The following is a 24,042-nucleotide window of genomic DNA, read 5'->3' on the forward strand; positions in this document are numbered from 1 at the left end:
TATTTTTTTTTAAATAAACTCATATGAAATAGATGAATAAATCTGCTTCATGGCATATGGACCCAACAGGAGTTCTTATTTATAGCTTTGAAGGAACTTTCTTGCTTAAAATGAGAATTTCTCTGTATAAAGAGTTTTTGAAATATGTTAATTTTGTAACTGAAGGTTTACTTGACATGTATGTTTTAGTTTAGGAAATGCCAGTTAATGAAACAAACATTTTCAGCTACACCTTTAATCACGTTACTGGGGACGAAGAGGTGGATTTCTGTAAGTTGTAGGTCAGCCTGGTCTATATAGTGAGTTTCAGGCTAATCAGTACTACATAGTAAGCTTGTGTCTCAAAGAAACAAACAAAAAACCCATACCCCACTTGTATAATATGGTTTCAAGAGTAAAAATTCCCAAGCCAGGCATGATGGCACATGCTTTTAACCCCAACAATTAGGAAGAGGCAAGGCAAATGAATCTCTATGATAGTTTGAGGCCAGCCAAGGCTACATAGTAAGACCCTGTTTAAAAAAAGGAAATAGTGGAGACTTCCTGCTTTATCTTTCATGGTATTGCATATATGCCTTAGAATACCTTAAGCTTGTCTTGGCTCATTTATATTCAAGGTTGATTTGTTTATAACTTCTTTCAGGATCGCATTGTATCAATGACTCTTGACAAAGAATATGATGTTGCCGTGGAAGCAATTCGATTGGTTACTCTGATACTTCAGTAAGTATAGTATCTGTTAACTATTTAATCTTTTAGTAGTTAATACTTTTTTCTGGATTAGTACATCAAATAAATACTTCATATGAAGAATCCACTTTTATTTTTTAAGGTCCTGTTTATAACCAAATGTATTTTAGGTGGTGTTTTTTATTTTGAAACATGGTCTCACACTGCAGCCTAGGTTTGGAATTACTATGTAATGTAGACTAGCCTCAAGTTGGAAAAATTCTTCTGCCTTGACTTGCTGAATTCTAGAATTATAGATATGAATAGTTTTTCATTTGAATTGATGTTTGTTTCCTCCAGGTAAAGTTACTTTGTGTAGTTTAGGAAAGTTAGCTATGAAATGTCATACTTTGCTATTTAAAACAAAAGCTCAAAGCTTCAAAATGAAAAGGTTTTCAAATAGATATTTTATAAACATAGAAGTGAAAGAAATTAAACGTGACTATTCCATCAATTTTTAAAGTTTTAAAGAGATAAATGATTTTATAGCTTTATAGTGTTTACTGAGCTAGAAAAATTCTGTTAGATAATGTGTGTTCTAGTAAAATTGTTTTTTACAAAATTCTCACCGGGCGGTGGTGGCACACTTCTTTAATCCCAGCACTCAGGAGGCAGAGGCAGGCGGATCTCTGTGAGTTCGAGGCCAGCCTGGTCTACAAAGTGAGTTCCAGGAAAGGTGCAAAACTACACAGAGAAACCCTGGGGGGAGGGGCGGGCGGGCAGGGAGATTCCCATCTCACTGCTTTGTTAATACATCTGTCCTGATTTGGGTATCTGCTGCTCAAATGTCAGAATTTGCATGGGTTCCTTTTTCTGTGTCTTTTCCATGCTTTTTATCATTGTAGCTTTCTAATATATCATGTGTTATACATGAGACCTCCTGTCTTACTAGATGATTCTCTCCTCTAGTTTTTAAATCTTACTTGACTAATTCTCATATTTTTTTCTATTGTGGGAATTTTTAAAACATACATGTCAAATGCCTTTGATGTGATTTTGAATGTAAGAACTGGACAGTGGCCAGGTGGTGGTTGTGCATGCCTTTAATCCCAGCATTTGGGAGGCAGAGCCAGGCAGATCTGTGAGTTCAAGGCCAGCCTGGTCTACAAAGCGAGATCCAGGACCGGCACCAAAACTGCACAGAGAAACCCTGTCTACAAACAAACAAACAAACACACAAACAATGAACTGTACAATGGACCTGACAGTGGTGGCAAACCCTTTAATCTCCTCACTTGGGAGGCAAAGGCAGGTAGATCTATCTCTGAGTTCCTATCCAGCCTGCTCTACAAAAGCTAGTTCTATGAGAGTCACATACAAAAAACCCTGTCTTGAAAAACAAAACCAAACAGAAAAAGACTGGATGTTGCCTGCCTTTAATCCTAGCAGTGTTAATCCCAGCACTCACTCTGTGAGTCCTAGGACAGCTAGGGCTACATTTAAAAAACAAACAAACAAACAATCGTATTTTGTAATGTTATGAAATTTTCATTTGTTTTTTTTTTTTTTTCATTTCTGTCTTCAGATATTTAAGTGTGTTTTATATGTAGGGTTTATTCATGTGTATATGACCACAATGGTGTGTATTTTTTACATAAGCTAACTATTAAATACTATGTAGTTTTAGTGTCATTATTAGCATTTAGTATTTTGTACTTAATTATTGCAAGGTAAAGAAACCTTTAATTTTATGTTGGTTTTTTTTATGTTGATCTTATGTACAGCATATTAGAACTCCTAAACATGTAATGTTTTCTTGATCCTGTTGCTTTTACCATGTAGATTAGAATAGTATGGACAAATGATTTCAGCTTCCTAACTTTATAATTCATATTTCCTTACCTTGTCTGATTGCATAGCCAAGACCTTCTGCTTTATTAATACTATCCTTCATAGCAGATATTTTTGGTTTTGTTATTGAAGTAATTTAAAATTTTATTTCTGTGTTATATTTTTATAAATTGGTTATTGGATGTGTTTGTTTTATTTTTACTTGTACTGGGAACATAGACCAGGGCCCAGTGTTCCTATACAAGTACTAGATGTCTAAGCTACATGCTCAGTCTAAGTATATTTTGGTTTATGTTGAAAATTTTTCTTTATTCTGAGTGCTGTAGGATTTTTTAAATTTATTAATTAGCCTGAATTAATATATCGCTAATTTAAACCACTTTTGCCCTACTTGAATAAATTGTATTTGAACATATCATACATTGTTTTACTTAAATATAACATTACAATAGATTGCTTTTATATGTATGTTCATGAATAAATTGACACACTTTTAACCAAAGTAATTTTTAATTAATAGTTAGAAACAAAAATATATGTGGGAATGGTAGCATAACATTGGTACAGTGTTTTACTAGCATGTACATAGCCCTGGGTTTTACCTCTATTCACTACAAAAGGATAATCTAAAAAATTTCCATATTAAAAGAATAAAATGATTTTTGATATTTGTACCAATGTTTAAAACAGGTTAAATATATCTTTAATCACTAACATTTCTTATAAATACTTTCAAAGTCAAGTCTTTCATCCCTTTGTCTTGGCTGAAATGTATTGTTATTGCCATTTAAACTCACTTTGTACCCTGTGCAGTTCAGAACTTAGTGTTCTTATGTAACTTAGTGCCTACTGTCAACTTTTCTTCTAGTCTTTGTACTGTATTAGTCTTCAGTCATAGATATTGACTTGCCTTTCATATATTGTTGCTTGATATGCTTCATATACTATGCTATGCTACACATATGATATGCTTCAATACATATATACTAATGTTTGTAATTTTTTTTACCCTCATATACCATTCTTCCTAATCATTTCTGAAAATTTCTTTCCTTTTAAAAACATATTTTAATATACTAAGCTAAATTACTTCTTTCAAGAGTGTTTTCAAACCTTCCAAAACCTTGTTTAGCTGGAGGGAAATTCTTCTTTTTGCCATAAATTTGGAAAATAGGTTGTCTAATTTCAAAAATCTCCATAGAATTATTTCCCTGAATTTTAACTGGACTAGAAAGAACAGAAAATGTCTGATGTTTTACAGATGTAATTGTGGCCCTCTATCTGTGTCTTACCTAGAGCACTGGTTATGTCTATTTTTTTTTGTACATTCTTCAGAGATCTCTGACTGCTCTAGAAATTTGTGATTACAAATATCTCATAGAGGGCAATGAATCCTTTGTCTCTTCTACATTATCACCCAGAGCCTGACTTTCAAATTTTCTATGTTTAATCTACCCTATAGACAGTTTTATTGGGCAATATCTTTTAAAACTATCCATGCAGGCTCAATTTTAATATTACATATATGGCCTATAGGAAACCAAGAGCTTACGGGTAGAGGAAGAATGAATTCCTCAGAGCCCTCCATCCCTTATGTTTTTCTCTGCTTCTGTGGACTCCTTCAGTCAGTCTTTTTCTTTTCGAACTCTTTATGGCCTTGCTGTGTACCAGTTCATAAACATAACCTAAGGATATATTTTATAAAGTTGTCATCGTTTTCTGAGACTTGATATGTATTATTGGTTTCATAAATGCTTCGTGATGGGGCTAGAGAGACGACTCAGCAGTTAGGAGCACTGCCTGCTAGTTTCAATTCCCAGCACCTACATGACAGCCTGAACTGTCTATAACTCTAGTTCCAGGAGATCTGACACCCTTTTTGAGCCACATTCACCAGGCTCACATATGATACACAGACATATTCAGACAAAGCACCCATACCCATAAAAAATAAATAATAAATAAAATCTGTAAAGGTTTTATTATTCTCTTAACACTGTTTCATATTTTTTTAAAAAAGTCATGTGTGCTGATACAATTTCATAGTGTCCTATTTTTATCTAGCTTAGTTTTTTACTTGATAATGAGCTAAGAATCAAAGTTTAGCTTACCAGTCTCTTATAGAATGTGCATGAAATGACCTGGCTTTACTTCTCTTGACACGTAGGATTAGTGGTAAACCTTCCTAAATGACAGGTAAAGTCACATTTTATATCCCATTATCAACTCCTTTAAATATTTTTGTGCCATCTGTCAGTTCTGCTACTTTTTTCCTTTTTTTCCAACAAAGTCTTAAACAACCTAGCTCAGTCTGGCCTCAAACTCTCTCTCTCTTCCTTTCTCAACCTCTGGAATGGTGGGATTACAAGCATAATTCTACATTTGTAGAATATTTTTTATGAGTTTGTATTTCTGAGATGTAACTTTAAATTGGTTTTTTTCCTCCGTATGTGTTTACTTTTCCTGAGGCTACTTTCCCATTAGGCTGATAATATATAATTTGTTTCAGGAGCCTGAGCCTGTTGCCTCTCTTTAAAATTCACGGGATACAAATTGGGCATTTATAGATATATTTGTTTTAACCTAGCAACTCTTCCTTAGCAGTCCTGAAGCCTATTTGCCTCAGTTATAGTCTTTAGCTGCATTAAGTTAGTTCTCCTAGACCTAGTGTTCTTCCCTTCCAGTGTCTGTAGATAATAAGACTGTTGCCTGATTATACTATACTATCTGCCTCACCATAAGGGAACAAGCATTGGTGCGGTGGAAGGGAGAATATATTTAAACACTTGGAGTTTGTCTGCCAATTTGACATTTATGGTTTTCAGCCAAAACTACAGTTTCTCCTTGGAACTAATTTAACCACAGTCCTTTGCTGCCAAGAGCATTCTGATTTTTATTTACTAGATTTCTGAAGAGCTTGGGTCCTAGGTCATCTATATACATTTGAGAATCTATGAAATAAACTTGTAACTCTGTATGTTACCAGGGTCCTGTGCAGCTCAGTAATTACGTATTCAAATTAACTTAAGCTATAATCATATTCATCATTTAAAAATATATTAATCATCAGAAAATGAATGTTTCATTTTTGGGCTAAACTGCTTCAAACACATTTTGACCATTTAAGAAACACGGAATTATGAGTAAATAAAAAATGAGTAAATGACAGGAAAATTGTGTTAGTAAAGGGATGGCTGGGACTGGCAAGATGGCTCAGTTCATAAAGAGGTTTGCCACCAAGCCTGATGACCTGAATTGAATCCCAGGGCCCCACATGGTAGAAGAAAAAAACCATCTCTCACAAGTTGCCCTTTGACCAAAGAACTGGTATACACACAAATAAATAAACCAACAAATGTAATATTTAAAAGAATGGCTGTATTTAGTGGGAAGACTAACATTGTAAAGAGGTGATAAGATACTATTTTGTTGATACAGTTCTAGGAAGAAAAGTTACCTAGCATGATTAGTTGTATGAAACAAGGACAAATATATTCCTTAAGCATGTTTAAAAAAAGAAATAAAAGCTTTGTGCATATTTAAAGAGCATGCTTATTTGGTCTGATACGTACTCTGAGATACTGACTGTCATTATCTGTGGATACTTCACATGGAAAAATTTTGAAATTTTTCTTTTATTTGAATTTTATTTAGTGAATACATTTATAATTAGTGGGAAATAATACTTTTACAGTAATAGAAAACTAAAATCTGTGTTTTCAGCTTTTATAATCACTTTACAGAAATTAAATGAGGGGTCACGTAAATCAAAAGTTCCTGTGGTTCTGATATTACTTTACATTTTCAGTGGAAGTGAAGAAGCTCTTTCCAATGAAGACTGTGAAAATGTTTACCATTTGGTGTATTCAGCACATCGCCCTGTTGCTGTGGCAGCTGGAGAGTTCCTTCACAAAAAGTGAGTCAGTTATCCTGCAAACAGGCTCCACTTTTGTGTACTGAAAAAAGAGAGAGTTCAGTTGTTAAAAGCACTTACTAATAATCTTCAATAGTGGAAGAGACTGAACATAGGACTTAAAATGTCCTCTTCACTGTGCTTGAACGCTCTCATAGCTTTGTAGCCTGTTTCCTGTATCATGGCTCACATCTGGGAGAGTGGTGAGCCTTGTGTCATATTCCTCTTCAGTAAAATCTGAAATACGGTTCTTAGCCGGGTATGGGAATAGACTTTTAAAGTTTATGAAGTCTTGTTTCTTTTCAAAATCTCAGCTCATGCCTTTGTTATGTGTATTATATAATCATGAAGTTGTACCCCATTGCAAGTGTCTTCCATCCTTTCATGGCTTCTTTTCCATTGTTTCCTTGGGAATCATTATTGTGATATATAGCAATTCTGAGAGCTATGTATATATTAAAGTTGATATTAAGTTACTTCTAATTTTTGGCTGACTATAGCACTTAACTAGAGTGAAATTCACTTTTTGATTGTGAACTATTATATATATTGTAAATTTATTAGTGAATTAATTTATTCTCACAATATTAACATTCTTGTTTGTGTACATATCTTTTGCTTTGTTTTCATTTTGGGGTTTTTTGCTCAGACTTAGTGAATTCGGTTGTGGATTCGGTTGTGAGCAAGGCAGAACCTAAAGGTCCATTACATGTACTAATTTATGATTTTACAGAAGCATAGTAAGACATGTACTGTGCATCAGTTCTACATGGATGATAAGCTATGATAATAAGCAGGCTTGGCATCCTACAGTATCTAATTTGGTGTTGCAACAGTGTTCTAGTCTATTACTACTCATAATGAGAAAAGTTTTCTGTTTAAAATCTTTCTTAAATAGTAGCTAGCTGCTAGTACATGTTGATACTGAAAGTGAAAAGGAAGAATTCAAGGTTTTCGTTGACCTCATGGCCACTCACACATGCCAGGCAAGCATTCTACTACTAAGCTACACCCCAGCCTTCTTAGGCATGAATTTTAAAATAGCAATGGCTTTGCCAGTTACTCTGACACCTTTGGCTAATAGAATAAGGGAATTTCCATATTTTCTTGGGATATTGTATGCCACAAACGTCAATAGTATATCAGAATCTGCCCTTCCTTCCTCAGAATATTACAGTATATTTGGCCTCAGTTGTCCACTTAACTTTTTAAACTGTTTTATGATTTTAGAAGGAATTTATTGCTTCTATAACTTCACTAAGAACATCAAGGACTTTGTTTAATATATACATCACCTATATTATATATATATATCATATAATCTATATATAGTTAGTATATAATCTATCATATATATGATAGAGACCATAAACTACAGACATTTATTTTATTATATGACTGAGTTTAAAATATTTGCTAGAAATTTTAATTAGAATATTTTACATGACAGTTCAGAATAGGTAGCCTCTACTCTGTCTTATTTCTTTGTGAAAATCAGCCTAATTCTTATGCAAATTATGAAAGCTTTTTCTATTAATGCTTTCAAACTCCTCTCAGAAAAGTTCAAAGCTGGGTGGTGGTGGTGTACACCTTTAATCCCAGCACTCAGGAGGCAGAGGCAGGCGATCTCCGTGAGTTAAAGGCTAGTGTGGTGCACAGAAAGAATTCCAGGACAGCCAGTGTGGTTAAACAGAGAAATTCTGTCTCAGAAAACAAAAAATAAAAATAAAAATTCACATTTCAGTAACTTCATCTTTAATAACTAATTTTAGCATTTTTCTATCATTTATATAATAAATATTAAAAATACTAATAAGCAAGCTGTAGTATAGCCATAGAATTTTCAGTATTAAGTTTTGGTGTGCACATAGTCCCAACAATTCAGGAGGTTGAGATAAGAAGAGGATTGTGCCGGGCGGTGGTGGATGCATGCCTTTAATCCCAGCACTTGGGAGGCAGAGGCAGGCAGGTCTCTGTGAGATCGAGGCCAGCCTGGTCTCCAAAACAAGTTCCAGGAAAGGCGCAAAGCTACACAGAGAAACTCTGTCTTGAAAAACCAAAAATAAAATAAAATAAAATAAAAAATTTTAAAAATTCTACATTTTTTAATTTTTGAGAATATAATATAATATTATAATCTTCCCTTTCCTCCCTCCAGACCCATTCATGTACCTCTTCTTGCTTTCTTTCAAATTAATGGCTTCTATTTTTATATGTGTATATTTAGAAACACACACATATGTGTGTGTGTGTGTGTGTGTGTGTGTGTGTGTGTGTGTGTGTGTGTGTTATATAACCAGCTCAATCTGAATAGTGTTTTTCGTGTATGTTTGGGGGCCGACCATTAGATCTTGAATAACTAGTTGACATGCTCATCTCTGGGAAAGACTATTTCTCCCACTCTCATCATTCCTTAGTTGCCTGTAGTACTTTGTGTAGGGTTGAGGCCTTGTGGCCTTTCCTCTGTCTGTTTTGTTGTGCTTGTTCATGTCATATTTAGGCCGTCATGTTGGTAAGACATTATGAATATAGATTCTGAGATTAATAGGAGACACAGTCCCTGATCCTCTGACTCTCACAATCGTTACCCCTTCTCTTTCACGATATTTCCCTGAGCCCTTAGGTGGTAGCTGTACTCACACAATTCTGTATTTTGATAGGTTGTGGCTTGTTGTAATTGTCTCCATCGGTTACAAAGAGAGGTTTCCTTGATGGAGGGGTAGGACTACATTTATCTGTGAGTACAAGGACATGTATTTAGAATGTTTATAGTTAGAGATTATGCTAGTTTAGTAAAGTAAGTGGTAGTTATATGGTCTTCTCCTTGAATCATGACTTTACTAGTCCTGGATAGTTAGTTTGGTTTCTAAGACCAGGCATGGTTTCCCTTTCATTGAGGTGGGTCTTAAGTCCAACTAGAAATCTGTTGGTTACCGCCAAGGTTTAAATGCTATTACTGCACCCTTAGGGTTATATAACTTGCCATGCCAATTGTTGTGATTTACAAGCATAATATCTGGGTAGGATTGATGGCTGCCTCCCTCCACTGGAAATTGACATGGTACCTTCTGGTACCGTCAAAGCTAGTCTTCAAAGAAGAGGCATTAAGATCAGTTCCAGTTCAGGAGTCTCTGTGCCATGTCTGAAGTGCATAGTTTCCTCAACAATAGGAACTTACCTTCCATCTCTTGGTGGCTACAGGGGCAATACTAATAGCCTGTGTGTTTTAGCAATCTCTTGAGCAACCTTGACTAAAAATAAAAACAAAAAGAGGACTTCTCAAACCTAGTGTTGAGATTTTTGCTAGGTAGCCTTTGGCTTTTGGAGGGAGTGTTTTAAGGACTTTCATCTAAAGTGTGTACATATATTTAGGCACATACTTAAGATATTCCAGGGTTTTGTTGTTATTTGTTAAGAGTTAATGGTATAATTCCTCCTGACTTTTTCAGACATCCTTGCTGTTATTTTACCCTTCTTCCTCCTTTTTCTGTTATTTATATTCTCCCCCTCTCCCCTACTAGAGCTCTCCCTTTTTTCCCATTTCCCTGACAGATCACTTACACCCTTTTATTCCCCTCTGTTACTCCCTCATACCCCTACCCCAGCACTGGCATCTTTTTACTTTCCTGGTTTCTGTAGCTACTGCAGGATAGAATATCACATTTGAAGATTTGTAGCTAGGAGACTCCGATGGGAGAGAATCCATGATATTTATCTTTCCTAGTCAGAGTTACCTCACTAAATATAATCTTTCCAAGTTCTGTACATTAACCTTCATATCTAATGATTTCATTTTACTTTATAGTTTAATAGTATTTCATAGTGTATATGTACCATATTTTTGTTATCCATTTGTCAGTTGGAAGACATATAGGTTGTTTTGATTTCTTAGCTTTTGTGAGTAGAGCAACAGTGAACATAGCTGAGCAAATATCTGTGGAGTATAGGGTAGAGTCCTTTGGACATAGGCCAAGTTTTGGTGTAGCTGGGTCATAGGATAGATTCATTTTTAGCATTTTGAGGATTCTCCACACTGATATCCATAGTTTGTAGTCCCTCTAACAGTGAATGAGTATTTGCCTTTCTCCACATCCCCTACATCATTTATTTCAGTTGTTCTGTTGATCTTTATCATTCTGACGAGGGTGAGATGGAATTTCAAAATTGTTTTGATTTGCATTTCCCTAATTGCTAGGGTTGGTGAACATTTTTTTTTTTATTAGATACTTCTTAGCCATTTTTTTTTCTTTTTTCTTTTTTTTTGGAATTCTCTCTGCTTAGATCCCAGGCCAGTTTTTCAACTGGATCTTTTTTTTTTTCTTCTTCTGTTTGTTGAGTTCTTTATATGTTCTAGATATTAATCTTCTGCTAGATGTATAGCTGGCAAAGATTCACTCCAATGCTGTGAGTTTCCTCTTCACCCAGTTGATTTTACTTTATCTGTGCAGAGGGTTTTTAGTTTTACGGAGTTCTACTAGTCAGCTCTTGACCGAATTCTAGGGCAAATGCAGCCCTATTCAGAAAGTCCTTTTCTGTAGGGTACTACATATGTTTTCTTCTAGCCATTTCAGAGTTTAAGGTTTCACATTTAGGTCTTTGATCCATTTGGAATTAGTTTTTATGCACAGTGATAGATATAGTTTGTTTGATGTCATTTTCTGCATGTGGCCATCCAGTTTCCACAGCACCATTTGTTGAAAGTGTTTTCTTTTCCCCAGCTTATGTTTTTGTCATCTTTGTCAAATATTAAATAGCTGTAGTTATATATACACTCCATGTTTGGGTCTTCAGTTTTGTTCTGTTTTTATAACAATACAATAGTGTTTTATTACTGTGGCTCCATAGTATATCTTAAGATTTGGACTGGTCATCTCTCTTTGCTCAGAAATATTTTGGTTATCTGGGGTCTTCTGTAGTTCCATATGAATTCTAGAACAGTTTTTTTCTTCTATTTCTTAAAGAATGAGATGGAGATTTTGATTGGGATTGCATTGAATTTATAAATAGCTTTTGATAAAGTGGTCGTTTTCACAATATTAATTCTAATTATCCATGAGCATGGGATAGCTTTCCATTTTGTGGTATTTTTATCTCTTTCTTCAGAGGTTTAACGTTTTCATTGTAGAGGTCTTTTGCTTTATTGGTTAGGTTTCTTCTGGAAATTTTATTTTCTTTGAGGCTGGTGTGAATGGGAGTACATGCATGATCCTCTTCCCTGAGTATTTATTGTTGGTGTATAGAAAACTCTTGATCTATGCATGACTGTATCATGCCACATTGCTGTTTCTAGAAGTTCTCTGGTAGAATTTTTGGGCTCTTTAATGTATAGTGGCATATCCTCTACAGATAGGAATTGTGACCTCTTTCCCTGTTTGTATCACTTTAATTCCCTTCTCTTGCCTTATTGCTCCAGCAATAAGTACTTTGAGCACAATTGAAAAAGAGTGAGAATAGTGGAAATCTCTATCCAGTTCCTGACCTCAATGGGTTGCTTCAACCTTTTCTCCATTTAGGATGATATTGGGAGTGGGGCGGGGAGATGTTGTTATGTTGAAGTATGTTCCCACTAGCACTACATTTTCTAGGGCTTTACCATGAAGCATGACTGTTTTTGTCAGACTTTTCTACATATATTGAGATGATCATGTGATTTTTGTCTTTAAGTCCATTTATGTGGTTTGTTTTACTTACTGATTTGCTTATGTTGGACCTTCACTGCATTTCAGGGATAAAGCCAGCTTGGTAATGGTAGGTAATCTTTTTTATGTTTGTCTGTATTTTGTTTGCAGTTATTTTATTGAGTATTTTTGAGTCTATATTCATCAAGGATTCTGGACTATAGTTTTCTTTGTTGTTGTTGTTGTGTCTTTACCTGGTTTTGGTATTAGAGTACTACTGGCTTCATAGAAGGAATTTGGGAGCCAGCCTCCCTCCCTTCCTCCCCCCTCTCTCTCTCTCTTCCTCCCTTCCTAGTTTAAGAAGGATTGGCTAAATTTTCAAAAGTCTGGTAGAATTCTGCTGTGAATCCATCTGGCCTTGGACTTTTGTTAGCTGGAAAACCTTTTATTACTATTTCAATCTCCTCATTTGTATGAGTCTGTTTAGGTTGCTGACTTCTTGGTTTAATTTTGGTGGTTTGGCTGAATCTAGAAATTCATTTATTTCTTTTACATTTTCCAACTTAATAGAGTCTAGGTTTTTAAAATAGAACCGTATGATAATTGAGTATCTTTGATGCCTGATCTAACGTTTTCCTATTTATTTCTAAGTCTGTTCATTTGGGTCCTCTCTTTGCTTAGTTGGGCTAAGGGTCTGTTGATCTTACTTATCTTTTAAACAACCAGTTGTTACATCCATTGATACTTTGTGTTTTTTTTTTTTTTTCTTTGTTTCTATTTCATTGATTTCTGCTTGTTTTTGTCTTTATTTCTTTCTGGTGACTGGATTTATATATGGTTTGCTCTTGTTTTTTTCCAGAAATTTTAGTTGCATCATAAATCATTTATTTGTGCTCTTTTTTATTTTTTTTATGTAGGTCATACATTTCTCTTGTAAGACTGCTTTCAATGTGTCCCAGAGGTTTTGTTGTATTGTTTTCATTTTCATTTAGTTTTTTTAAATTTCTTTCTTGATTTCTTATTTGACTCATTCATTATTTAGTAATGAGTTAGTTAATCTCCATGAATTTGTTTGTTTACTTGAGTTCTGTTTAATGTCAATTTTAAGTTTTATTGCATTGTAGTCAGCTAGAATACAAGAAATGATTTCAATCTTTGTGATATTTTTTAAATCATTTGTTTTGTATTCCATGGTATGGTATATTTTAGAGCTGGTATATTTAGAGCAGCTTATGTGTGCTTTTGAGTAGAATGTATAATCTTTGGTGTTTGGGTGGAATATTCTGTAGATATTTGCTAAGTTCATTTGGTATATGAATCAATTAATTATGTTTCTCTGTTTTTGTTTTGTTTTGTTTGTTTGTTTGTTTTTTGTCCAAATGACCTACCTGTCTGTTGTAGAAAGTGGGGTGTTGAAATAATCTAATATTAACTGATTGATTTTAATTTGTGCCTTTAAATCCAGTAGTACTTGTTTTATGAAATTGGGTACCTCAGAATTTGGTGCATATATGTTTAAGATAGTAATGTTCTTGCTAACTGTTCCCTTGATTAGAATGAATAAAGTATCCCTTTTTATCTCTTCTGATTATATTTAGTTTGAAGTCTTATTTTGTCAGATACTAGGATCCTGACACCTGCTTGCTTTCTGATCCCATTTGATTAGAGTACTTTTTTCCCTTCTTTTACTCTAAGGAGATTCCTGTCTTTAAAGCTAAGATGTGTTTCTTATAGATAGGTGGATTTTTGTTTCTTGATTCTTTCAGTCAGCTTCTGTCTTTTGATGGGAGAGTTTAAACCATTTATATTTAAAGATATTGTAATGTGTGAGTAAATTTTGGTCATTGTGTTGTTGATTTTTGGTAGTGGTGTTCGTATTCTTAGTAGTACTTTGTTTTTAAATAATTATAACTTTGTATATCTTTCCACAGTCTTCCTGCTATACTCATTCCTCTCTTCAGCCCATAGTATTACTTCTTGTATTTTCTTTAGATTTGGTTTGTTGAATATAAATTTATTTAGGCTGTTTATGTCTTGAAAAGTCTTTATCCTTCAATTATGGCAGATAATTTTGCTAGGTCTATTAGTTTAGGTTAGCTTTCTTAGCCTTTTAGTTCTTGGAATGCCTTGCTCTCCTGGCTTTCTAAATTACCATTGAGAAACAGCTGTTATTCTGATGGATTTTTCTTTATATGTAACTTGCATTGTTTTGTTTGTTTCTCTTGTAGCTTTCAATCTCTTTGTTATGTATCTGTCGTGTTTTACTCTGATAAGCTGTAGGGATTTTTCTCTTTTGGGATTATCTATTTGGTGTTCTCTATGATTCTTACATCTCTGTGGGTGTGTCTTTCCTTTGTTTGGAGCTGTTTTCTTCTATGATCTTGTTGAGATTCTTCTCCCTCATGTATTCTTGTAATCAAAGATTTGATATTTTTATGGTGTCTCATATTTCCTATATATTCCTTTTCTGTGATTTTAATTTTTTTCATAGTCCTTGATAAAATGATCTATATCCTACTTTTATTTTCAAGTCCTGATATTCTATCTCCTGCTTAATTCATTCTACATGTAAGACTTTCTTTGCATTTTCTAGTTGAGTTACAGGTGTTCTCTAATTCCGCTTCAGTTTGTCTGTCTCCTTATTGAGTTCCATTCTGAAGTCTTGGATTGTTTTAGTCATTTCCCTTAGCCTGTTTGTGCTTTCTTGGTCATCGATCAGTTGTTTATTCTCAAGTTCTTTCTCCTAGATTTCATTGTGCTTTTTCTTTGTCTTTTGTTTTTTAACTCCATAAATTATTTTTTTATGAAGTTTATGATGATTGTTTTAAATTGTGGGTCCTGGAATTCACCTCAGAAATTCTCATTGGCAAATATTTCTACAGGAATGGTAGGTTTTGGAGAGAACATACTGGTTCTGTTTTCATATTGTTAGTGTTTTGGGAATAAGGTCTGTACATATGAATTATTATTTAGTTCTTAATCTGATATGGGCAGAACAGGATATGGACAGAACAGGTCGCAGCAGAAGAGACAATGTGAAGCAGGTTGAGCCTAGACATTATAATGGCTTGGGTGGGATGAAGTCAGGTGAACAGAGGGGATTTGACTGGTGTATTGGGATGAGCTTCTTAGTCTATGCTTGGAGTGTGAAACTAGATCTGGCTGTGTAAAAATTTTGGATGTGGCATGGCAGGGCCTATGGGTTGGAGAACAGGTAGGGAGGATCCTGGCAGAAGTCTAGAGATGATTTGTAATGCAAGCAAGAGAGGCCAAACTAGGCTGGGTCAGTAGATATGGGACTTGGGCTAGATCTGACTGGTTGTGAAGAAAGCATGGATGGGGAAGTCAGGGGACTAGCCCGTAGGAGGTCTCAAAATTCTACATTTTTAACACTATAAATTTCATCTATTTTTTCAGAACCTTATGTGAAATACATGCAGTTATTCAGCTTAGTACATTTTAGTTACCAAAGGCTATTATTACCTTCATCACAAATTTGAAAGCCACCCCAAAAAGAACACCTCTCAGTTACTTAGCTTCTCATTTTAGAAACTTATACATGTTTTTATATGTTGCATATGTTATTTGCTTGTCCATATTTATTTTTCTGTAAATTATCTGAGACAGTACATTTAGTCTGTTTCCATCTACTAGAGCAGTGGTTCTCAACCTCCTAATGCTGTGACCCTTTAATACAGTTCCTCATGTTGTGGTGACCCCCAACCATAAAACTATTTTAGTTGCTACTTCATAAGTGTAATCTTGTTACTGTAATGAATTGTGATCTAAATATCTGATATTCAGGATATCTGATACAAGACCCCTGTGAAAGGATCATTTAATCCCCAAAAGGGCCTCAACCCACAAGTTGAGAACTGCTGCACTAGAATTAAAGTTCCTTCGGAGAACCAATTTCATGTTCATTGCTGCATCCCTTGGGCTTAGAGTAGTCCCTAAAAATAGGAGAGCTTTGTTTTATTAGACTAAATCTATATAGCAAATTTAAAACTTGAATTTCCTTCTTAGCCATACTTAGAAGTTTTGTTATCGAAAATAAATTTTTATATATAGTACTAATAAAATTTTATTATAAACAGTTGGGCTTAAGAATACTGCTTCTAAATAATAGGTATAACCATTGGAGAATACAAGAGACATAAATATTAAAATGTAGATTTTTGGTTATTGCTCAGGATATTCTTTAATGTATTTACAACTGAAATAAATATTTAAGAAACTGTTTTTAATCTAAATTTAAAATTACATACTCTAGTATCAACCATAGGAAAGTAGTGCTTACATTTTTAATAAATATTTAAGCATTTACTATTCATCATTAAAAACATTTCCTCATGTTGAACCATGTAAGATATTTTTTTTTTCCCGAGACAGGGTTTCTCTGTGTAGCTTTGTGCCTTTCCTGGGACTCACTTGGTAGCCCAGGCTGGCCTCGAACTCCCAGAGATCTGCCTGGCTCTGCCTCCGGAGTGCTGGGATTAAAGGCGTGCGCCACCACCGCCCGGCAAGATATTTTTAATTTGACCATTTTATCTCTGTAAAGGTATCATTTAATAGCCAGACAGGATAACACTTGATTGAAGTGTAGTTGGAAGGTTTCTCTGGTTCTTCCCAGCCCACTATCTCACACAGCCACTTATAAAATAATTACTCAGAGGTTTATATTAACAATTGCATGGCATATGGCAGGCTTTTTGCTAGCTAGCTCTTATAACTTAAATTAATCCATTTCTATTCATCTATGTTTGGCATGTATTCCGTGGCTTACCAGTTCGGCTGGCATGTTGTTCCTTGGGCAGCAGACTGGCATCTCTTTTTCCCTCTGCCTTTCTTCTTCCTGTTGAAAAAATAAAGAGATAAGTTGTATTGAATTAGATTAAAAATCTTTTTCATATTTTTTCAACAGTGAATTTTTTGTGTTTTGTAAAATTACTGAAATTTGTGTTCATGTGAATTTATATTGTTTCCCCCACAGGCTATTTAGCAGACATGACCCACAAGCAGAGGAAGCATTAGCAAAGAGGAGAGGAAGGAACAGTCCAAATGGGAACCTCATCCGGATGCTTGTTCTCTTCTTTCTTGAAAGTGAGGTAAGAAGGGTTTTAGTTGACTATTGTGTCCTTCTGTCACTTGATCTGAGGTAAGCAGTTAGGGTTCAGTCCACTATAGTCCTGAAAACAAACGCTTTTCTTGTAAAGTCACCATTATTAATTGCTGTGTACTTTGCTTTATGTGAGAATATACATACGTATAGGGGTGTATCAACATTAAATATAGTCTAGTAATTTTAAAGTTTTACACTATTTCACAATGCGAGTTCTACATTTTTAACTTTTCCCTTTTTTATGTCTAATTTATTTTATTAAACAGTTTTAAGAGCTTGGTGGTTCAGTTTTGTTGTGGAGTTTTGCCTAGCACACACAAGGCCCTGGGTTAAATTCTCTGCATCAAGAATAAAAGTTGTGAACATTGTCAAACTGTTAAAACTTAATTCTAGCTAGTTTAAGAATCATTATTCATTTTCCATATACTATAGTCTGTTACCATTATTGTGATTTTTATACTTAGCACTCACAACATATCTGTTTTTGAAGACAAAGTTTCATTTGCTCATTCTACTGTACTTTGATATTTTATTTAGTATTTCCTACTGGCATGATGTTGATTAAAGAATAAACTAATTATAAGGAGACCCTGAATGAATAAACTATTTAGTTTAGAAATGAATGAAAATAAAAATGCAAAAGAAGTTAAGAAAACTAAAGTCAAGGCAGACATGGTGGCAAAAACTTGTAATCCAAAGTAGATGAGAGGATGTGTTCAGGCAGATGACAAATTCAAGGCCTGACTAGGCTACGATGTGAATTCAAGGCCAGCTTGTGCAATTTTGGCCTTGTCTCAGAATTTTGAAGACAATACAAAGAAAGCTGGGGATGCATTCAGCTCAGTGATAAGACCTTTGCCTCATATGTGTCAGGCTCTAGTTTCATACCACAAAAAAATTAAGACTCAATTTATTTGGAAAATAGAAAATATCAGAGAAGAAGAGAAACCTAAAGGATTCTATGAATATTCAAATTTGATAGCACTGTAACTGCTATGTAAAAATGAAAAAGAAACAGAAAAATATACGACGTATGTAAAAACTAAAATGAGGCCAGGTGGTGGTGGCAGCAACAGAAGCGGCACACACCTTTAGTGCCAGCACTTGGGAGGCAGAGCCAGGCGGATCTCTGTGAGTTCAAGGCTCACCTGGGCTACAGAGTGAGTTCCAGGAAAGGCACAAAGCTACACAGAGAAACCCTGTCTCAAAAAAACAAAACAAAACAAAAAATGAAAAAAATACAAAGCAAATAAATAGAATGAGGGACATTAGAACAAAGCAAAAAGTTGTTGTAGGTAGACTTTTCTGTCCCACCTGCCAGCTCCCAAATAATCACATGGAGACATTAATTATGAAAGCTCAGCCAATAGCTTAGGCTTGTTTCTAACTAGCTCTTATAATTTAAATTAACCCATAGGTTTTTTTGGTTTGTTTGTTGTTTTTTTTTGGTTTGTTTTGTTTTGTTTGTTTTTTCGAGACAGAGTTTCTCTGTGTAGCTTTGCGCCTTTCCTGGAACTCGCTTTGGAGACCAGGCTGGCCTCGAACTCACAGAGATCCGCCTGCCTCTGCCTCCTGAGTGCTGGGATTAAAGGCGTGCACCACCACCGCCCGGCCTCCCATATGTTTTAATCTATGTTCTTTTATGTGGCTCTGTTACCTTTACTTTGTAAAGCCCATGCTGCTTACTCTGCATTCCTGGCATCTCCTGGTGACTCCACCTTTCTTCCCAGCATTCTCTCTGTCTCTAAAATCCTGCCTAGCTATTGGCCATTTGGCTCTTTATTAAACCAAAGTGACACATATTTACAGTGTGCAAAAAATTATTCCACAACAAAATGTCACTGTTTCTTCAAATAAGAATAAAGAGCCAGCAGCAGTTAACAGCTAGAGCACTGGCTGCTCTTCCAAAGGTCCTGAGTTTAATTCTCAGCAACCACATGGTGGCTCACAACCATCTATAATGAGATCTGGGCCCTCTTCTGGTCTGCAGGCATACATTTAGGCAGAACACTGTATACATAATAAATAAATAAATCTTAAAAAAAAAAAAAAAAGAGCCAGGTGGTGGTGGCACATGCCTTTAATACCAGTACTCAGGAGGCAGAGACAGGTGCATCTTTGTGAGTTTGAAGCCAACCTGGTCTACAAAGCAAGTTCCAAGGCAGCCAGAGCTATACAAAGAAATCCTGTCTCAAATAACCATAATAATAATAATAATGATAATGATAATAATAAACAAAATCAGCAGGAGAGTTACATTCAAATATGTTAGTAACAGTGTCTTACATATGCCTAGAAATCTGACACTATGGTTTATTATTAATAAAATGCCAGTTCCAAACCTCTAGATTGGGACCTTACATTATACTTTTGAACAAATTCAAGGCTAAAGCATATGCTTCTAGTCCACATTTTCTTAAGTAAGGATTTAAAACATTGTTTTATTAACAAGTAAGTTTAGATATGTTACAGAATAAAATGTAACGGTTCAATTTTAAAGTAAAGCAATGAATTCCAGCAAATGTCACCTTGTGATAGCTCTTTTCACTATACCATTAGACTTTAGAGCAGCAGTTCTCGCTGTGCGTCACGACCCCTTTGAGGCTGGCCTATCAGATATTTACATTATGATTCATAACAGTAGCAAAATTACAGTTGTGAAGTAGCAATGAAATAATTTTAAGGTTGAAAGTCATCACAACATGAAGAACTGTATTAAAGGGTCTCAGCAGTAGGAAGATTGGGAATCACTGTTATAAAGAAATGGGAAAAAAATGTATTATTCAATAATTATAAACTATATAAAAAGTATTGCCAACAATGGCTTCAGATATTAGTAGAGATTAGCCATTTAAGTATTAAAGTGTTGAAAAGTTAAGGAGTCTAATGGTCTTAGCTAGTTTTACTGTTAACTAAAGGAAAAACTTTGGTTTTCTGAAAGTTCTCAAGAACTTCTTGATTTATTAAGGCATAAAAGTATTTTATTTTAGGCATTTTCATCTTTCATTTAAAATAATTTGTCATGCTTATGTCTACTGATTTCATAAATTACTAAATCTTAATGCTTGCCAGTGGTACAACAGTGTAAAAATATATATCCCAGTTTTCACACATGCCATTCCTTCATAGCTACCAAAGCCAAGTGCAAATCACATTTAAGGATTTGGCCATTCTGATGTCATGTATTTCACAAGAAATAGCCATTATTTAAAAAAAAAATCCTTTTCTGTTACACGACTGTGCACATTCAGAGCTAACTGTATGTTGAAGCCATATTCTTTAGTACAGTGAAACTCCCAATACTTTCCTATCTTGAATTCTGTTTTTAAACTTACTTTCTGTAAAACATGTCATTTTGTAAAATTTCGGATAGAATCTCTTGAAATCGGATGAGTTGTAAATCACTGAACTGTGATTAGTAGAACTGAGCACAATCCTTTGTTTTATTGAAATGTGAAATAAACTATTAGTAATGTAATTATAAAATGTTGAAAGATTTAAACAGGTAATATGGTGAAGAATGAGAGATCTACTTAAACTAATCGTTTGTTTTTTGTTGGTATCAAAATGTGACATTTATAAACTCCAGCAACCTTTTGGTAGTAGTTAATTTTAGGTGACAAAGTATCCTGTATTTTACATACTTGGCCAGTTGGTAGTAGAAGTATTATTTAAATGTCATGAGTCCAGAGTTTTCTATAGATGGTTTAACAATGAAGTTTGTTATATAAACTAAATTGTATTTCCTACTGACATAATTATTTTCACGTAGATTTATACAAATTTGGTTCCCTCTTGTAGTCTCATGGAATAGTCAGAGTAACAGGCACCCATATTATTGATAGACCCAAAAAGTCTCTTCAGGGTATTGCGCATTTCTTGACCTAGAATAATGTTCTTTGAATTCTTGGTTTCCCACTCTCCCTCCTCTTTCCTCCCCAAAAAATACAGCCTGTTGTCTCTTTGTTTTTTTAATGTGGGCATGTGTGTGGGCATCAGAGGACAATCTTAGGTTTTGGTCCTTGTCTTCCACTTTGTTTGAAATAGGCTCCTTTGTTGATCTTGCTATTTATGTAATGCTAGATAGCCTGTAAGTTTACAGGGTTCTGTTCTCTCAGTCTTTCATATCCTGCGAGTGTCAGGGTTACTTGTGCACTAACACAAGCTTTTTTGTGGCTTCTGGAAATTGTAATTCAGGTCCCCAGATTTGTAGGAAAAGCACTTTATCCATTGATGACCTCTTCAGTTCATATTCAGGTTTCATAAAATTAACTAATGACTAGCTCTCTTTTAGCAAGATCAAAGTATTGGAATGTTTAGAAATTATAAGGAGTAATAATTCTTAGTTACATTATATACACAATCCTTTAACGTCGACCAGAGGTTAAGAAGCAGACAAATCTTTAAATAAAACATTGGAAGCAAATTTGAAGCTACTTAAAGATGAATCAGAACATACCTGAACTATTATTATAAAAATCTCCAGGAATTTGAGATTGTTTCACCACATGTACAAGTTTAGAAGAAATCCTATAAAATAAAATCTAATTTTATCTTTCAATATAAAATGCACCAGTATATAAATAAGATTTAACATATAATGTCAATTTAGATATAACATCTATTTATAATAAATTTTCAAATATCCATCTTGCTGTATAGTAACTGTTCATTAAAGTTATTTGATTTTTTTGTTTGTATAATTCTTGAAGAGTATAAAACAGTTTTTCTATTACATGATTTTATAAAAGGTAACACTGATAACCATGTTTTAGAAAATTATTTTTCTTATAATTTTAAAGTTACCAAACTTTTTTAATCCTGAGAGCTTCCTTACTGCTGCTGCTCTATAACAATTATTTAAAATGCCTCCAAGTCCTTCTTAGAGCTTCATCTTTGACTCATAATAGAAGATCTTTGCTATCCTTACCTTTCTTAGAACTTTTTCACCCAAACATTGTTTCATGGTAGTTCAAATTAATTTGAAATCAAGTTCTATAGTTGTCACATGTCTAAAGACAAAATATGCTAAACATTATATCAAGCCCATCCCTGACTGACAATGTAGCTCTAGCTTACTAATATTGATGAATTTGAAACTTAATCAGAAAATGAGCCGATACATAATCCTGCTCTTTTAATATACTCATTAAATTTTTAACCGATGATTTTCTGATATACTCATTGAAATTTGTAACAACTAATTATTGGTTTTAATAGAATGCACTTATATGAGTTGCTTTTCTCATTGTCAGATATTGTATTAAATATCTGACTTAAGTAGCTTAAAGAAGGAAAAAGGCTATTTTGGCTCATCATTTGAGATCTAGTCCATTGTGGCAGAGGCCATGACAGCAGGAGAATGGGGCAGCTGCTAACATGGCCTCTGATGTCAAGAAGCAGAAAGATACTGTGGTAGTACTTGGCTTGCTTTTTAATTTTTACCTTTTTATTCAGTCTAACTCCCAGTCCATAGGATGGTTCTTTCTTCCTCAGTTAAACTTCTCTAAATAAAGTTCCTCTTATCTGTCTCCCAGGTAATTTCAAATCCACTCAGTTTGACTTTGAAGATTATCTTTTTTTTTGTTTTTGTTTATTTTACTCTTTGCGGACCCACCAACCACCTCCCAAATAAATACACAGAGGCTTATGCTTACTGATGAATGTCCAGCCTTAATTTGACTTATTTCTAGTCAGCGTTTCTTAACTTATCTCGTCTACCTTTGCCTCTGGGCTTTTTCCTTTCTCTATTTCTGTGTATCTTTTCTTCCTTTCTTATTTTGTGTCTGGGTGGCTAGGTGGCTAGCCCCAGCATCCTCTTCTCCTTTTCTTGCTTTTCTCCCTCCTCCTTTTTTTCTCAATCAGGTATTTGGGGCAGGCAAAGTAACACAGCTTCATAGAGTTAAACAAATACAACATAAAAAAATGTAACACATCTTTGCATTATTAAACAAATATTCCATAGCATAAACAAATGTAACACATCTTAAATTAATAGTCTACAAGATTATCTATCATGCCACCCCTTGTTAATGTGACACCCAAATCCATCACTTTTAAGCCATGATATTCCACCTCAGGCCCTCAAATTTTTAGATCTGTCTCATAATGCAAAAATACATTCAGTCCAACTTCAAAAGTCCCCATAATAGTCAACAGTCTGAATGCTCTTGAAAAGTCCAAGATCTTTTCTGGGAGTCAAGACAAAATTAACTTATGAGCCTTTATAAAATAAAGCAAATTATATATTTCCAATATTCAAAGGCAAAAAATAAGCATTTCTGTTCTAAGAGGTAGGAATATTGGTATAACAATTAAAGATCAGCCCAAATCAGAACAGTGCAGTAACCAAACCTTGTGCTCAGTGTCTGGCACTGTGTTATATCACCCAAGTTCTCACAGACTTGGGTATCCTACTCCTCTATTTTTTGCTTTGTGTAACACATTTGCCCTCTCCATTGGGCTAGTACTACTTGTGCCTGAAGCTTTTGTTGACACAGTTTGCATGCTCCTGGCATCTCTGACATTTTACAGTCTCTATTACAACTTGAACTTCACCACCGCTTCAAAACATGGCCTCCTTGCAGGGACTCTTACCCTTCCACACATTACCTAGGCTCAGAGCCTTTATGGATCCTTACTAGAAACCTCCATGCCCTTGTAAGTATTCCATTTTTTTGTATTTGCTATACTAGCACCATGTGGATGATGTTGCCAAGGTCTTCTGACAGCTGGAGATGTCATCTGGTCCCCTTCTACCTTTGCTGCAGTGTGCCTTAGCAGCTAAGCATATGTAAACATTTCATTAGGCAGTTGTTTTCTGGCATGTAACCCTTTGACCAGCATTTTCCTTCAAACGAATTTGCATT

The 24,042-nt window shown here is 34.7% G+C and overlaps 1 protein-coding gene across 3 annotated transcripts in view; it reads left to right on the forward strand.

The window, feature by feature from the left end:
- The window catches only part of Stag1 (STAG1 cohesin complex component), a 322,127-nt gene that overhangs the window by 209,776 nt on the left and 88,309 nt on the right, over positions 1-24,042 (forward strand). For all 3 annotated transcript variants that reach the window (XM_076576916.1, XM_076576918.1, XM_076576917.1), the window contains 3 exons: positions 644-723; positions 6,329-6,436; positions 17,045-17,159. In XM_076576916.1, coding sequence (XP_076433031.1) covers positions 644-723; positions 6,329-6,436; positions 17,045-17,159 — 303 coding nt within the window. The remainder of the gene's footprint in view (positions 1-643; positions 724-6,328; positions 6,437-17,044; positions 17,160-24,042) is intronic.

Source organism: Peromyscus maniculatus, chromosome 7, assembly GCF_049852395.1.
Source record: "Peromyscus maniculatus bairdii isolate BWxNUB_F1_BW_parent chromosome 7, HU_Pman_BW_mat_3.1, whole genome shotgun sequence".
Classification (NCBI taxonomy): Eukaryota; Metazoa; Chordata; class Mammalia; order Rodentia; family Cricetidae; genus Peromyscus; species Peromyscus maniculatus.